Source organism: Gaeumannomyces tritici, assembly GCF_000145635.1.
Source record: "Gaeumannomyces tritici R3-111a-1 unplaced genomic scaffold supercont2.3, whole genome shotgun sequence".
In the NCBI taxonomy this organism is placed as follows: domain Eukaryota; kingdom Fungi; phylum Ascomycota; class Sordariomycetes; order Magnaporthales; family Magnaporthaceae; genus Gaeumannomyces; species Gaeumannomyces tritici.
In genome coordinates, this window is record NW_008804547.1 from 6,308,612 (window position 1) to 6,323,716 (window position 15,105).

Sequence of the window (15,105 nt, forward strand, 5' to 3'; positions counted from 1 at the left end):
CGGGGGCGGCATCGAGGTGGTGGTGGTGTTGTGGTGCGGCTTCTTGGTCGTGGGCTTGGGCGGCGGCGGCGGCGGCTTGGGGGAGTCGGTGGGCGGGCACCAGGTGGTGGTGTTGTGGTGCGGCGGCGGCTTGGGCGTGTGGTGCTGCTTCTTGGTCGTGGGCGGCGGCGGCGGCGGCTTCTTGATGGTGGTGGTCTCGCACACGGTGTAGGTCGTGGCCTTGGTGACGGTGTAGGTGTGGTTCTTGTGCGTGAACGTGGTGGGTTCCTGTTTTCGTGCGAGGGGTGTGTTAGTATATGTGGGTTTGTGACGTGCGTCTGTCGAGGGGCTGTGGGGGTTGGCTTACAGGACAGTACGTGGTGTAGACGGGGATGGTGATGGTGGTGGTGGTAAAGTGCTTGCCGGTGGCGGCGACGGTGGCGGCCAGCCCGGCGGCGGACGTGACGGAAAGCAGCCTCATCTTTGTCTTTTTGGGCTTCTCTGTTGCGGGTTCCTGAAGAGCGGGGAGCGGGGTGCAACAGCGAGTGTTGGTATAGCAGGTAGAACCAAAACGAGGGTTGGGTTTCTCTGAGCGAAGGTGGTACGAAAAAGCAAAGGTTTGAACAACGAGTGTCACGGGTATCCTGGGGTTGCAGAAGAGAGGTGACGCAAAGGCCGAGATGGAGGGCGGGCATGGTGCGTTTTATACAAGTGGCTGCCCAAGGCAGGGAGGGCGAGGGACAGAGCAGGAGATTCTCCCTGTCCCGCCCTCGGTCCCTCGACGAATCCTACCGAGGACCCGCCCTCGACGGCGACTGACAGCACCAGACGAGGTCGACATGGGTGATGCGATGCAACCAGGCAATGGGCCGAGTCGGCCTGGCAGAGGACGAGATGGTGCGGTGTGGACGCTGAACGAGAGCCACCTTGGCCACACCCACTTACACGCACACACACACACTCTCTCTCTCTCACTGACACGCAGGCAGCTATCCAGATTCGGCAACTGCACAAATCGATAATTGCGCGAGGGGTGGGACCTCGGCAGCCGGGCTGGTGTGCTCGCCCTGCAAGGAAAGCGACCTGGACAGAGAGGGCGTCGAGGGCGGGCTATCGCTCTGCCAAGCTTCGCTACCGGCCAAGTTCTAGCCGAGTCGTGCAAGTACCGCCGCCAGCGAGAAGAGCCGGCGTCGCGACAAGTAGAAGCACCCGATATTGGTCGGGCACCCATCAATACGAGCTCTCGTCAACACTAGTCGGTGCGTGGGGCCCCCCTCTTCTTCCTCTCGTCCAGCGAGCGACAGGGAGTCGGGAAGAAAGGCAGATGGAAGGCAGAGTGGCGGGCGGAGCGAGCTGCCCAGAAGGCGGTGCCTGGATGACGATGATAGGGCCGGGGGTTGAAGGGTGGGTGGGATTAGAGGAGACCTTCCTCGGTGGTTTGGTTTGGACCCTTGCAGATGGTGTGGTGTGATAAGGCAAGGCGACGCCAACCGACTGACAGACTGACAGACTGACATGCAGCAGACTGAACAGAGGCACATGCGCCCCCACACACACAACTACGACCAAAAGGGCTGACGCCATTGGTGGGCGGGGTGAGCTGCGGCCGCTTTGGGAAAAAGTGGCTGCAGAGTACTCGCATTTTTCCCTGGTCTGATGGTGACTTGTGCGATGGGGCAGTGTGGGCAGGCAGCAAAAAATGAGGACGATAAGAGAGGAAAAAAAAGGGAGTGGCGGGAATAATCCCCTCAATTGCGCCCGTCAGCCTCGACCGTAGTGGCAGTGACGTTTCCTTGCCCACCTCGGGTTTCTCCGCCCATGCAAAACTTTTTTGTCCGTATCGAATCAATGGAACCAAATCAATGGAGCCAAAATGGAAGCCACCCATGACTCCGCCCTCGCCCGGCAGCGCGGCTATTACGAAGGGATCGATTCGATTCGATTCTCGTGTGTCACCTCAGCTGATGCCTTCCAACACGAAAAGAGCGGCTGGAATGGACGACATCAATTGATCGAATGGCGGGATCCTCCCACGTGACTCACCTCACACTCTCGTATTTTTCTTCCCTCTCACTTCCTTCTATCCAAAACCCCCTCCCCTCTACACCCCCGCATCAAACGGAAGCTCCGGCGCCAGCAGCTCCTCCTCGGTCCCGTGCAGGCAGTGGCCGTTGGGGTTGGATCCGTTTTGCATGGGCCAGATCTTGGACGGCCACGGCGTGACGGCCGGGTGGTTGCAGTTGGCGTAGGCCACGATGGCGCTCCAGCCGCACGGGTGCCGCCACTCGCCGCTCACCCGCTGCTTGATGATGGAAATGGGCTGCCCCGAGCAGCAGACGTTGGCCGCCCTGAGCGCCGGCAAGACGTCCCATATCGTGTTTACCGTGATTTCGTGCAGCCTCGCCTGTTGTTGTTGTGTGTGTCGATCTATGTCAGTCTGCCGTTGGGGGGTAGGAGGAAAAAAGAAAAAAAAGGGAGGGAAAGAGGGACAAAGATACGGGAAAAAGGAGGAAAAGAAAGGGAAAAAAAACGCACGTTGCACATGTACAGGCCAGTCGTGTTCCAGCACTTGATCCGAAGGCACGTTTTGGGAGGGATCGTGATCTCTGTTTTCCAGTCATCGTACTCCATTTTATGTGGCGTTTCCGAGATCAGCGTCCTGGCGTTGGGCATCCAGCCGGTGTCGTAAATTCCACACCAGCGAGCTAATATGCCGAATGCGTGTCAGCCGGTTCACGAAAAAGAAAAAAACAAAGAAAAGAGAGAAACGTGTCTTGCAAGTGGGATTTGGGGGAGGAGATCTCTCTCACTTCCGTTCAGCGGCCACGGCCGCTTGTACTCATCGTGGAGCCTCGCATCGTATTTGCTAATCCTCCATCCGTAGTCGTCCGCGTCACACCACTTGAACGGGTAGGCCTTATTTGGCTTGTAGGGCGGGGCGGTGCCGCCGCCTTGGCAGTCGGAGTCCTGCAGCGCCGCACCCGCCGCGGGCGATAGCTGGCTCAGGGCCCAGAGGGCAAGCGTCAAATTGATGGGTCGCATGGCAAAAGGACGTCGGTGACTTGGCAGCGGATCTACCGGCACGACCGGGACTGCTAGAACCGGATGTGTATTTCTAGGACCTGTGTGATATATAGCCGGCGTGAAGGTTGTGGCATCTTCTAGCTTTTCGGAATGTGGCCTCTGTTCGGTGGAAGACTGACATGCTCTGAGAGTTACATCTCTCAAAACGCCGTGGTTTTGAACTTTGTCATCGTCTGTGGCCTGCATGTCTGCGCTTGGTCAATGACCCAGGGGGGGTGCGTCTGTAAAGGTTCTAGTGCTCACGAGGTAGATGTCTGGATATTACGAAAGAAATAGTATAAACTGCAAACATGGCCTGAACTCTCATTAGATGCCGGCGTATTGGTTCATGGGCGCAACCACTGGAATGAAATGGAAGATGTGTTCATTTTTTTTTGCCCCCATCACTCAAGTATAAAAATCTGTCACAGAGGAGGCACTCTATACAGTTTGAAGGAAGCCTTTGGCACGGGTATCAACTGCCTGAGGCACCGGAAGAGCGGTCCCTTTCCCTGTGAGTAAGCAAGGAGGACAGGGACCCCTACGGGTCCCTGCACTTGAAATCCCCTTTCTCCTTGGAGTAAATCAACCGGAATAGCCTCACACCGTGCCATCCCTTCTGCCTGCAACAAAATCCTAAACCTACGATTCCTTTCAAAAACACACGCCCCACGTGGGCGCTCCTCTCAGGAAAGTCGCGCTTCCAAACACTAGGTAAGTGGACCACAGTCCGTTCCAGCCGGCCGTGCACGATATCCCGAGCTTAGTTGGGCCACATGGCCGGGCCGGGCATGGGCGCAAAATTGGGCGGGGGGTTGGCCCAGCTGTCGAGCTGGAAGGCCGGGTCCGAGGCCTTGTAGCCGCCGGGGAACTTGATAGTGGGGCCCGGGGCCTTGCCCGTGTAGCTGCTGGCGACGTCGAGGTGGGCGCACTGATGGTCGGGCGTGGGGTTGAGTGGTCAGAGGATGGCCCGTGTGTCTTGTGAGAAGAAGCGACGACGCTCACCATCATGTAAAGCTCCTTCTGCCTGTAGGGCTGGTGGATGGCCATGTGCTCGATGCGGATCAGGTACTGGCCCGCGGGGATCTGGGCAGGCAGCTTGAACTCAAAGTTCGTCTTGAAGCGGGTGAGCCAGCCATCGTCCTTGCCGTTCCACGGCATCTTGGTGCCGAGCTGGTACACCTTGAACCAGTCGCCCGAGCCGTCGTAGTCGCGGACGTCCCCGGGCGCCTTGGACATGTAGATCTGCAAGTTGGAGGGGGAAGGGAGGATATCAGCAGCGGTGTCCTTGCATCTCCAACAGAAACTATATGGCACCCAAGACGAGACCTACAGTTATGGGCCCCGGGTGGAAGACGTCGGAGCCGCCAAGGGCGGTGCGGAAGCCGACCGAGTCGACGCCGGCCGTGACGCGCGCCGTCTTGGGCTGGCGGCGGTGGTTCCACGAGCCCTTGTTGCAGCGGATGTCGTTGTTCGTCAGGATTTCCGGGGTCTTGAGCGGCATGAAGCCGTTGTCGTGCTCGCGGTTGTACTCGTGCGCGTTGGTCACGCGCCCGTTGATGATGAGGTGTGGGAAGAGGTAGTGGGCTGACGAGAGGGCGGGGAGGAGCGCCGTGACGGCGGTGACGGTTAAGGAGAGCTTCATGGTTGGAGATGGGCGGCTGAGGAGACCGGGGTTGAGGGAGGGTTGGTGACTGGTTAGGGGATGATCTGTATGGCAGTTTGGTGGCTAGAAACATGTCTTTATATGGACTTTTTGTCGGGCAGTGAAGCCGCTTGCACGACTTGGACCGGTAAGAGAGCGTCTCTGATATCTACATTCAGGTCTATCGTTCTCGGGTGTCTTCGCCTCCGCACTTAATGGTAGCACTTATTGGTTTAGCCGGCCATCTCTTCTCTTGCTCTTTGCATCCCGATCTCGATTTCCCCCAATGAGGCATGTCGGACCCGGAACCAGAGATGGCAATCGCAATCGCACAGAAGCAAAGACTGGCACGAACACATTGCGGCCTGGATGGAAACCACTCCCATACACCTCGATCGTGCTTTTTGCTGGCCAGAACTCGCGGTATGTCGGACTGAGGCGGCAAATGGCATCGATGTTGCATTTGGAGTCGAACCGGCTCCGGTAGTTTCGACAAAACTGCGGGGTCGGTGTCACTTCGGACGGTCGTCGACATGGACTGTTTGGGCAAGGAGCTTGTCTCCATGCCAAGATGTTGTACTGCAGCAAAGCGTAGCCAGTCTCGTGGTCTCTGGGAGTCTCCTAACCACGTCCGACTAACATCAGGTCGCATCTAGTAGAACAGCGAATTTTGTGCCGTCGTAGAGAGGGACGCCCCATATTCTGTTACATTAGATTAGGCATCGCGGGTCGGGAGATGGTGACTAGGGCTACGATGGCAGTGTGGTAGAGTGGCAGAGTTGACTCGGGCGTCATTCGAGCTGGCCTTACATGACGATTTGACTCTAGGGGGCGCGCTGAGAAAGAAGGGACAAAACGGAGAAAATGCCGGCCTTGCGGGGGCCATGGACGTGCAGTCCACGCCCCATGGGCACTCACGCCATCTCAATACCGTCCGCGTGAGCGTATGCGGACAGATACACCCCTGGAGCAGACGGGTCGTCCTGCCTCCTGCCGGGAAGCCGTTTCGGCCACTGCCAGGTGCGCCATTTCCAGATGCTCCAGTGCCAAATCCTGGCCTCGGGCATGTTGAGATAAAAACCGAACGCTAGTGCAATGACAATGAGGCCGGCGCTGATGGGGCCTGTGGTATTTTGACGGAGTGGCTATATGTGAGCACTTTTGCTGTATGGAAAAGGGGGCGGCTTGCAAGATACGCACCTCCGTATTTCCACAGGTCGGCGGTTGAGGGGTTTTTGGGATCTCCGGTTATCTCGGACACGTTTTGGCCGAAAAAGGAGGTGAAGAAGGACAGCGGGAGCTTGGAACGTAGTGTTTACTATCAGTTTGGCTTCTCGATAGATAGGAAGAGGGGAAACGCATACAAAGATGATGGTTATAATAGTGAACAGCATGATGGCTAGGCCCTGCTTGGCCGCTGTCTTGGCCTCGGCGAGGTTTGCCGCTGCTTGCTTCAGCTCCAGCAGGGCAAGAAGCTGAGATGGTGTCAGCTTTTGGTCCTGTGAATATGAAAGCCAAATATTGACGGGGCTATCCCTTTCCCTACCTGCTTGTGAGTCCCCTGTACGTCCTCCTTCAGCTTCTCAATCTCGGCCTTCCTCGACGACAACCTCTGCAGCGTCTTGCCTAGGATCACACCGCCCAGGCCCTTGATCTCGTCATCGTCGATGGCGAACTGGTTGGCCGAGTCGATGTCGAAGTTGATCTTGCCCGAGTTGACGAGCCCGTGGATGTTGATGACGGTGGTGGCGCCATTCTGGGTGTCCTCGAACTGGCGCTCGCCCTGGGTGCTCTTGCGGTGCAGCTTGAGCAGCGCCATGCGCAGCGCGCGCAGCACGTCCTCCTGCTCCTCCATGAGCCGCTGCAGGATGGTGAGCTCCTCGAGGATGTCCGACACCTCCATGGTCAGCTTGAGCTCGCCGCGGCTGCTGAAGCTCGTCGAGCGCGTCTCGGTCGAGTCGTAGAACTTTTGGAATAGCACCGTCTGCTGGGCCGCCTTCTTGCCGATGGCCCAGCGGTAGATGCCCAGCACGTCGCCGAAGACGCGGTTCTCGGGCGCGAAGAGCGACGTCACGGCGTTGCCGGCCACGAGCGAGTAGAGGTCGTAGACGGTGCGGCACTTGCCCGACTGGTCGCAGACCCTGTTGTAGACGTCGGCGAAGCGTGCCGTCTCGCCCCGGTGCTGGAACTCGTGCGAGGGGAAGAAGGATACCATGGAGCCTGTGGGAGGTATTTCTTAGCTAGGAAAAGTGGTAAAAGCGAACAGGGGAAGTAGAGGAGCTCCTACGGTCGTCTAGGATCCACACCCAGATCTGGTCCACGATGAGAAGCAGGCTGTCGCGCGCGGCCCTGTCTCGCCCTTCCTCGCCGGCGTATGCGCCGGTCCATTTCGAGACGGTCTGGTCCGCGTCCCGGGCCCGCGTGTCGCTGAGGGAGGTGTAGAAGAACTGGTCCAGCGACCGGCGGAGATGCAAGGGGGACCCACGGAACCAGACGGGCTCCGAGGGGAGGAAATCGACGCCCTGGACCATGTACTGCTCCCAAAAGTGCTTGGCCATCTCGTAGTGCGGGCCCATGCGGACATATTCGCCGTACTGCTCCCAGTTGAGGTAGGGAAGCTACAAAGCGTGTTAATTTGGCGGAATGGTGCGGCGCATCGCCAATCGTACCCCTATGTACAGTACAAAGGGGAAACCTACAAACAGAGAGACCCAGCCCTTGGCGTCGCTGTCTGACTGGTCCCCATTCCAGCCCAGGCTTCCCGTGGACCGACGCCGCTTCAGCCTTTCGATGGGTTTGTTCTGGACAGTGGTTGCACGCTGGGGCAGATTTTCCATGGAACTACTCTTGGGGTCTTTTGCCCCCGAACTACTCGGAATAGAATCTGGCTCCATGGGTATGGTACTTTTCCTCGATATGTTTGTGCTTTCACGTCCTGGATGAGAGCTTCGTTAGTTCCACCCTCCTGAGGATGCTCCGGCGCGCAACTCACGGAGCCCACGGAGCCCCGATTCGCACGACGGATCCATGAACTGGGAGTGCGGAGGGACGGGGCCGGCCAGGTTCGGCCTGCTCAGCTTGCGCCGCCACTCCTTGACGTTGTCCTCGAGCGGACGACCTGACATCTTCTCTAGGCAGGGCTTTTTGGAGGAGACGGTCAGCTTTCCGGTTCAAGGTATGGTGTCTAGTGGCGGGATTACCTCGACCCACGCCATGTTGTTCACGGGAACGTGAAGCCAGCGAAAAACGCTGTTCTTGGCGCTGGGCGGGATGTCCTCCCGGCCCTCGAGGAGGTCCTCGACCGTGATCTCCTCGATGCTCACGTCGACGTCGCGGGCGCCCGGCGAGAGGGTGAAGTCGTGCAGGTGGCAGCGCACGCCCTCGCCCTTGAGCAGGCGCGGCGCGTTGGCCTGGCGCTCGAGATTGATCGTCACACCGCTTGCCGCTGGGGAGGTGGCCATCGCCGCGGCGGTTGCTGCTGTTGGTTACTGGTTACCGGCGGTTTGGGAACTTATCCAGGCGCTGGGTCGAGTCGCTGGACTAGTCGCGCCTCAACGGTGGTGGTGTCCAAGGCGATGGCGGCTGGGAGAGTCCAGCGTCTTGTGCTCTCGCGCCAGGGCATTTGGCATTTCTTTTGGTCGCGTAGAAGAAGCAAGAGGGGACAAGGGTGGCACGCGACAGAACATGGCTGCGCCCGGTGAAAGCGCGCTTGTTGTCTGCGCATCTCAGACTGGCGGCCACCTGTAGCTTCCAGTTGTTCAGCCAGCGGTGCTAGTGACGTGGCGCACGTTGTGGCTGGACCGCTATTGGAGGAGGGCGTTGATGGATGCATGGGGGAGAGGTGCCTTGGACCTGTCACTGGCTAGCTCATGCATCCTTGGGCTGGGTCTGGTGTCCACCACGGAGCGAGCCTTGCCCTGAACGGGTTGCTGTGCAGGGAAGGAGTGGGTATTACTGCTGAAGACTTGACGACTGGTGAGGAGTCGCTCCTGCCTTGCCCCCGAGTGAAACCACCAATCGACTCGACAAATGAAATCCATTTAACGTGTGTATAGTATGGAACATGGCATATTAATTAACTATGATAAAAGAGACCAGCTGCTGTTCGCCCACGTCGGTACTTTTCCTAAATCATATTCCTGATGCTCTTTTCCCTGTCGGCGTCCTCGACAGAGACGGTGATGTGCGTCGTCGCCGTGATGCCCCTCGGCGACGGCGGCATCGACCGCCGCCCGAGTGTGGCTGCTGGATGATGATGACCTCCTCGTCCGAGGTCCGCCTCTCGTGCGATCTGCTGACAGCCATCACGCCCGGCATCATCAGGGACGGGTCCACGACCGACCACGGCACCTTGCGCCCGCTGCTGGTGGGCGAGTACATCTCAAAGTCCTCGCCCGACCCGCCGTCGATGCCCGTGATGCTGTACGGGTCCGCGGCCTTGCGCCGCGCGCTGCTGCTGCCGTCGGTCCCGAAGCCCTTGGACCGCAGGGCGGCGCCGTTGCTGCGGCGGTCCCGGCTCGCGCTGGCGTGGTGGCTGCTGGCGTTCTTGCTGACACCGCTGCCGCTGCGGCTGGCGTCGGCGCTCTGCATGTAGGGCTTGCCGCAGCTACAGACGTAGTTGGACGGCGGCTTGCTCCCGCTGCCGTACCGCCGCGTCGAGGCCAGGATGCGCTTGAAGAGTGACTTGAGGCACGGGATCGAGCCCGCGATGATGGCCACGGCGATCTCGGCCGTGAACTAGATTGATGTCGGCCGTGTCCCACAGGTAGTCGCCCAGGAGGCCCCATTTGGTGAGCGCGACCGTCTTGGTGATGGCGGCCGCCACGGTGCTGATGGGAGGGGACGTGTGTCAGAATGGGCGATCCCACGAGGAGCGAGTGTGAGCAAGCAGGGAGACTCACAAGAACCCGAGCGAGAGGATACCGATGACGGCAAACTTTACCCTCCGCGGAAGCTGCACGTTCCACAGCATGGGGATCGGCAGCGCCGCCAGGGCAAAGTCTATGGTGCACGAAAGGGAAGACGAGACGTAGGAGGAGATGACCAGGTATGTCTGGGACACACACTGACCTCCGACGATGGACTTGTCCCACGTGAAGGCCATGGGCGTGCACTGCGTTAATGCTTGCGCTGTTTGCCCACGTTGGCGTCAGTACTCCCGCTCACTACTGCGTCCCCTCTTTGCTTCCGTCCTGGCCGTGCAAGCTAAACTTACCGATGCCGACGACGGTGAGGAGCGCGGTGATGACAGCCGCGATGTGGATGGCCCACTTGACCAGCCTAGACTAGGCGAACCTGAACAGGAAGAAGCAGACGCTAAGACGGGCAAGCCTCAGGGCGGCGAGCACGATGGGCTGCGTGGCGAAGTTGTAGAACATGGCGCGGACGAAATTGTCGGGGGCGATGTACTCGATGTGGCGCCCGGCTCCCGCGAACACCTGGGGGATGACGAGGCCGATTTCACTGGCGAGGACAATCTTTTTACATGTCACCATCTCGTGTTAGTTCAGAGGATACGCTCGATGAGTTGGGGGAATGAAGAGGAGCTGACTGACCACTGCGAGAACCATTAGGTAGTCCTCGATGGCGAGGCCGTCGCTGTGATTGAACTTGACGTAGACGCGGAGGGCCACGACGATGAGCGCCATCACCGTGACGGCGATGGTCGACCCGATGATCTCGCCGCCCCTCGACTCGTCCGCCCGCTCTCCCGGCAGGTAGACCTTGAAGGGTGGCGGCGGCGGCGCGGCCGCTGTGGTTGAGTTGGACATGATTTCGGCCGTTCCAAAAGCTTGCCTCACGGTCCTTCGCGTCTGTGGGTGGCAAGGAAGGTGTGTGCGTGCCGGCTCGGTCGTCTCGGTCCGTTCCTGGTGCTGATCTGATCCCCAAAGGACAAACAAACAGCGAGGGGAGGCTTGGGCAAGTCGGCCAGGGGCGACACGGGATAGATATGTCTTTAAGGTCTCTTGCCTTTACCACACGCCCCTCCAGGAGACCAGGTACGTAAATCACCTATCTCGAGTACCCCCCGGGGCTCCATCATCTCGTTACTCTAGCCCCATTGTTCTTATGGCTGCCGAGGCATGAGGCCGTGCACACCCAAGAATAATACGGCATTATTACTCGATCAGTAGGACCAAGGTAACCATAGCCCGCGCGCCGCTGATCGCCCTGGAACGGACCCCGGGACCGGCAACCCTGCCGAGCACGCATGGGTTTGTCGGTCACTTTTGGGGAGGTCTGTCCTATTGGAGGGGGCCTAGCTCCGTCGACGCCAAACCACGTTGCCTTACGAGAGCGTTGCAAGATGGCGTGCCCAGGAGACGTGGGTTCACCTTGCCGCGATGGGCTCCACTGCCCCCTGGTAGGAAGAGTCTCGTCGACGGGGTATGCCGCGCAGGGGGGTAAAGGTTCCTCTTCTGTCGTCACTGGCCGCGAACTCCAAGGTGGTAGCGAACAGGTATAGTTTGATGGGTAGGGACAGGGGTGGGACGTAATGCCGCGAGCAGCCCATGCACACACACGTAAAGGCACCGCGCTACGGATGAACATGTGCGGGGGTAGATTGACAGTCCCGATTATCATTGAGCAAGGACATGCCCCTTGTGGTGGCAAGTCTAGTCTTGGCACCTGTCTAGTTCGACAAGAATAGACAGCGAGCATATTCATGGCCTTGGGTAGGAAAATCTGATTGAGATTAAGAGATGGCGCGACGAGGCGCCCCGTCCAGCTCCCATCTCGTATAGAGGTTCTCATCGCTGGGCCGATAATGATCCACGCCAGGTAGCTGCGGGTAAACAAACCGATTGCGGCACATGCGTGTCGTGTTAGTGGCTGGCCTCCATCTCGCCCTGCTCAGCAACGCTGCGTCGACAGAAGGGCGTCTCTGCGGGGTGATACGACTAGATTTTTGCCTCGATCGGGACGCTATCTCCGATCAAGGCGCCGCAGACTGCTTGTTTTTGGGGATAACTTTGATTGGTTTAGGGCATGAGGCGCTGGGAGACCTCAGCGACCTAGGTACTTTCCCCCTGCGCCCCTGCGTCAGCGTGGTCAAGTCAGCGGTCGCTTGGCTTACTGCCCAGCGTCTATCCGCGCGCACAAGTTACATTCCATGTGTCGCGATGCGCGTAGCGGGGGCCGCTGGACGAGGCGAGTACGAAAGCCGGGATGGGGACGCCGTCAGGGCAGGATACGCCCGAGTAGAAGATGTGGGCGGCCGGGTCGCGTCGCCCAACCCACGGATGCCATTGTCGAAATAGCATTGCGGATAGCGCAGAGCCTCAACCGCTTGCTTACTGTTCCTGTGATGGCTGTGCCGGCTTGAGAGCATCACGCCCGGCAGTTGATGCCAATACGATTGATGACGTGTGACCCCCAAAGCATTCAGTCTTGACTGTACTCATGCCGCAACGTCCGATATTGTCTTGGCTTCGTAGTGTGTCGAATATTGGAATCGCGCAACACGGTGTGGTTATAAGTCTCTTGATGGCCAGGGCAACTTAGGGCGTTCAATATCTCCCAAGACATCGAATCATCAACAAGCAGCGCTCAGCTGCTCCAACATCTTCTACTACTTCATCCACAGAAAAGCACCAGAACACAGCCTTGTCACCATGCAGATCAAAGCCGTTTCTGCCATTTTCCTGGCCTTCCTCCCGATCTTGGTGTCGGCAGCCCCTTTTAGCCCCTTCAACCCCAGAACCCACGCCGGCGTGAGTCTCCCAAATCCTCTCTGCTCTAATGCGTGGTGACGGGGAATCCGCCTTGCTAACCTTTGATCTCCAAACAGACGTACAACAAATCAGAGGACGGGAAGTGCGTGTGCCGGCCGAAGGATCCAAATGCTATTCCCCTAGAGTCGCCGCCCGAGTCGAGGTTCCCCAGGGTTCAACCAAAAGCACCCTGGAAGCTCCCCGATCCAGTCTGCGACGGTGCGGTAAGTAACCCCATCCACTAGAGAGAGAGAGCGGGTCGCCCGAGCGACCAGCAAAGGAGGCTAACCGTAGAACTGCGTCCAGTGCGTTAATGGTGCAGACTGCATCACCCAAGAGTCTGTAAGTTTGGGGCCTGCATGTGGTGGCATGAACTGTCCAGGCCCAAGACGCAGGCTCGTGTGCAAGCCCAAGGCCGAGGGCACGAAATAGGGGCAGGAAAAGTCCGGCGATACAAAGGGCGCCGAGAGCAAGGGTCCGGCGGACAAGGCGGTGGGATAGTGGAAGCAGAAGCTGGCGGGCTCGCAGCAGCAGCAGCAGCAGTAGCAGCAGCCCGCGCAGCAGACCCCCAAGTGAGGAGCTTGGCGTCGCGGAGGCTTTGGTTTGAACCCCTAGCCTGTGGGGACTATCTTGTGCATGGGACCGCACGCGGGTTTGTTTGCTTGTGGCGTTGCGGCGTATTTGGATTTGGTGGCAAACATTGAGGTTAGCGAGGCGCTGTGCCATGGCTTCTTCCTGGCGCAATACTGCATTTTTTTCTCATCAACATCTTTCACTTCCCTCACGGTGGCGTGTTGTCCGCGACAACGGACCCCAGCCCTAAATTGATCTCTCCCAGCACAATGCGAGAATCGAGGCCACGAGGTGTAGGCCGGGAAGATAGGGATTGGATGGTGTAGTCGGTCAACACGTTGATCTTCTTCTCGACTCTAGCTTCGTTCATCACATGTTCTCTAAACTCTTTTTGGTTGCCTGTCTAGACGTCAGTGTAAAATGCAAAACAAGAAGCGAAAGCTCCCTCTCAACAAACACTCCATCTACCGAAAATGACCGTTTCCTTTTTGCTTCTCGCACAACTAGGTCCCTGGAGACCTCCATCCGATACCTGCTCCAGCTCTCCCCCATAGTCTCCAGGTATCTTTTAGCCACCAGCTCAGAGCAAAGAGCAAGGCTTGATGTGGGCGTGGATGCCGTTGGCGTTGGCCAGGGTGGAGGGCCCGTTGTAAGGGCCGTACAGGCTGCAGACGGGCTTGGCGCCGCCGGTCGCGAGGCTGGCGGCGTAGCAGTTCAAGCGGATCGCGCAGTCGTTGATGCAGGCGTCGATGGTGGTGGACGACGTTGTGGCGATGACGGTTCCGGTCGCCGTCTTGCCGCTGCAGTCGATGAGGAACTTCCTGAGGCCGCGTGTCGTGCACTTGTTCTTGTCCGCCGGGCACGAGACGGCCTTGTTGACGGCCACGGTGCCGGCGCAGTCGGCGCCCGGGCACTGCGCGCAGGTGCCGAAGCTGCTCTGGCAGCCCCAGTCGCAAAAGGCCGCGGTGGTGCCGCACTGGTTGTTCTGTCCGCTGTTGGGAGGGGGGAAAAGGTGGGTGGCTATGAGTTAGTGCGTGCCGTGGTTGTGGCCGTGGTACCTTGACCTGAAGTGGGGGACGGAGCTCAAGACGACTTACCAGCACTGGCCCTTGGGGCAGGAGGCACGGCTGCTCCCACCGCAGGCCTGGCCGGCAGCGGTGGAGGGTTTAGCAGGGTCGGCAGGCTTAGCAGGGTCGGCAGGCTTAACAGGGTCGACAGGCTTAACAGGGTCGGCGGGCTTAGCAGGGTCGGCGGGCTTGGTCGAGTTGGAGGCGCCCGGCGTGCAGGTTCCGAACTTGGGGTCGCACCCGTCGCCGCAGTAGTCGGCGCTGTCGCCGCAGTAGCCGTACGGGCCGCAGCAGTTGCCCATGCCCGAGTCGGCGCAGGTGAGGCCCGTCTTAGCGCCACAGGAGCCGTCGGTGCTGACCTTGGCCGAGCCGGCGCCGGCGCTGGGCTTGCAGGTGCCGTACTTGGTCTGGCAGCCCTCGCCGCAGTGGGTGGATGTGGTACCGCAGTAGTTCCAGGGGCTGCAGCAGTCGCCAAAGAGGGAGCCCTTGCACCCCTTGCCGTTCTGGGCGCCGCACGTGCCGTCCTGGCTGAGCGCCTCCACCTCGGGCGCGAGGGTGTCGCACTTGCCAAAGGCCTTCTGGCAACCCACGCCGCAGAACAGGGTGCCGGAGCCGCTGTTGGTTCACAAGCGTGCGTATTAGTACTGGGGGATAATCGGGAAGCTGCAGGCGAGGAGTGTCGGGACATACCACCACCCGTAGGAGCTGCAGCACTTGGTGTCAGCCCCGTCGGGGCACGTGTACTTGTTGGCGCCGCCGCAGCTCAAGTCGGGCGAGACGGCAGCGCTCGCCACGGTCACGAGGGCGGCGAGGGTGGCCACGAGTTTGAAACCCATTTTCAAGACCGAGCGGGTTGAACCGGGTGAAGAGTCAAAGGAGATGAAGCTCAGAGAGCAGAGAAGTAGTTCGAAGAATAGCTGAGAAGAGAAGATGGTGCAGGAGCACAAGAGGGGTTGACCAATTTGCAAGAGCAGATTGGTCTCAAGGAGAGGAGATTGCCTGTGTGTGGAGATGGTATCATGAATGGGATGAATAGGGCGGCCAAGGCAGCGCATTTATACAT

General features: G+C 59.3%; 8 protein-coding genes across 8 annotated transcripts in view; 2 read left to right on the forward strand and 6 right to left on the reverse strand.

The window, feature by feature from the left end:
- GGTG_07225 (hypothetical protein) overlaps positions 1-460 on the reverse strand; it is a gene marked incomplete at both ends in the record, with an annotated part of 1,169 nt that extends 709 nt beyond the window's left edge. Inside the window, 2 exons of the mRNA XM_009225049.1 lie at positions 101-267; positions 347-460. Coding sequence (XP_009223313.1) covers positions 101-267; positions 347-460 — 281 coding nt within the window. The remainder of the gene's footprint in view (positions 1-100; positions 268-346) is intronic.
- A 199-nt stretch (positions 461-659) lies between these two features.
- GGTG_07226 (hypothetical protein) lies at positions 660-1,264 on the forward strand (the record flags this gene model as incomplete). The annotated part of the gene is made up of 2 exons (XM_009225050.1): positions 660-675; positions 977-1,264. 2 exons carry the CDS (start codon positions 660-662, stop codon positions 1,126-1,128), a joined length of 168 nt encoding a protein of 55 aa, XP_009223314.1. The 3' UTR covers positions 1,129-1,264.
- An 816-nt stretch (positions 1,265-2,080) lies between these two features.
- Positions 2,081-3,021, reverse strand: GGTG_07227 (hypothetical protein; the record flags this gene model as incomplete). Its single annotated transcript, XM_009225051.1, has 3 exons — positions 2,081-2,383; positions 2,515-2,684; positions 2,790-3,021. The coding sequence occupies 3 exons, from the start codon at positions 3,019-3,021 to the stop codon at positions 2,081-2,083; spliced, it is 705 nt and encodes a 234-aa protein (XP_009223315.1).
- A 784-nt stretch (positions 3,022-3,805) lies between these two features.
- Positions 3,806-5,381, reverse strand: GGTG_07228 (hypothetical protein; the record flags this gene model as incomplete). The annotated part of the gene is made up of 3 exons (XM_009225052.1): positions 4,376-5,381; positions 4,048-4,287; positions 3,806-3,973 (listed from the first exon to the last, which is right to left on the reverse strand). The coding sequence occupies exons 1-3, from the start codon at positions 4,685-4,687 to the stop codon at positions 3,806-3,808; spliced, it is 720 nt and encodes a 239-aa protein (XP_009223316.1). The 5' UTR covers positions 4,688-5,381.
- Positions 5,361-8,507, reverse strand: GGTG_07229 (hypothetical protein). The gene is made up of 8 exons (XM_009225053.1): positions 7,888-8,507; positions 7,680-7,827; positions 7,387-7,622; positions 6,975-7,305; positions 6,234-6,907; positions 6,052-6,162; positions 5,888-5,987; positions 5,361-5,810 (listed from the first exon to the last, which is right to left on the reverse strand). The coding sequence occupies exons 1-8, from the start codon at positions 8,146-8,148 to the stop codon at positions 5,602-5,604; spliced, it is 2,070 nt and encodes a 689-aa protein (XP_009223317.1). The 5' UTR covers positions 8,149-8,507; the 3' UTR covers positions 5,361-5,601.
- Positions 8,508-8,733: 226 nt separating this feature from the next.
- Positions 8,734-10,458, reverse strand: GGTG_07230 (hypothetical protein; the record flags this gene model as incomplete). The annotated part of the gene is made up of 6 exons (XM_009225054.1): positions 8,734-9,424; positions 9,489-9,516; positions 9,589-9,817; positions 9,903-9,972; positions 10,036-10,164; positions 10,243-10,458. 6 exons carry the CDS (start codon positions 10,456-10,458, stop codon positions 8,819-8,821), a joined length of 1,278 nt encoding a protein of 425 aa, XP_009223318.1. The 3' UTR covers positions 8,734-8,818.
- A 1,758-nt stretch (positions 10,459-12,216) lies between these two features.
- GGTG_07231 (hypothetical protein) lies at positions 12,217-13,294 on the forward strand. Its single transcript, XM_009225055.1, has 3 exons — positions 12,217-12,402; positions 12,480-12,626; positions 12,709-13,294. The coding sequence occupies exons 1-3, from the start codon at positions 12,304-12,306 to the stop codon at positions 12,832-12,834; spliced, it is 372 nt and encodes a 123-aa protein (XP_009223319.1). The 5' UTR covers positions 12,217-12,303; the 3' UTR covers positions 12,835-13,294.
- Positions 13,240-14,878, reverse strand: GGTG_07232 (hypothetical protein; the record flags this gene model as incomplete). Its single annotated transcript, XM_009225056.1, has 3 exons — positions 13,240-13,967; positions 14,073-14,657; positions 14,733-14,878. The coding sequence occupies 3 exons, from the start codon at positions 14,876-14,878 to the stop codon at positions 13,556-13,558; spliced, it is 1,143 nt and encodes a 380-aa protein (XP_009223320.1). The 3' UTR covers positions 13,240-13,555.
- Between the last annotated feature and the right edge of the window lie 227 nt (positions 14,879-15,105).

Bases quoted from the DNA above. Each gene is read 5' to 3' on its own strand.
- GGTG_07231 (XM_009225055.1), top strand. From the start codon at position 12,304: ATGCAGATCAAAGCCGTTTCTGCCATTTTCCTGGCCTTCCTCCCGATC. The intron at 12,403-12,479 runs GTGAGTCTCCCA...ATCTCCAAACAG, and splicing joins ACCCCAGAACCCACGCCGGC to ACGTACAACAAATCAGAGGA. The intron at 12,627-12,708 runs GTAAGTAACCCC...AACTGCGTCCAG, and splicing joins ATCCAGTCTGCGACGGTGCG to TGCGTTAATGGTGCAGACTG.
- GGTG_07229 (XM_009225053.1), bottom strand. From the start codon at position 8,148: ATGGCCACCTCCCCAGCGGCAAGCGGTGTGACGATCAATCTCGAGCGC. The intron at 7,306-7,386 runs GTAGGTTTCCCC...CACGCTTTGTAG, and splicing joins AGGGCTGGGTCTCTCTGTTT to CTTCCCTACCTCAACTGGGA. The intron at 6,908-6,974 runs GTAGGAGCTCCT...TACCTCCCACAG, and splicing joins GGTGTGGATCCTAGACGACC to GCTCCATGGTATCCTTCTTC.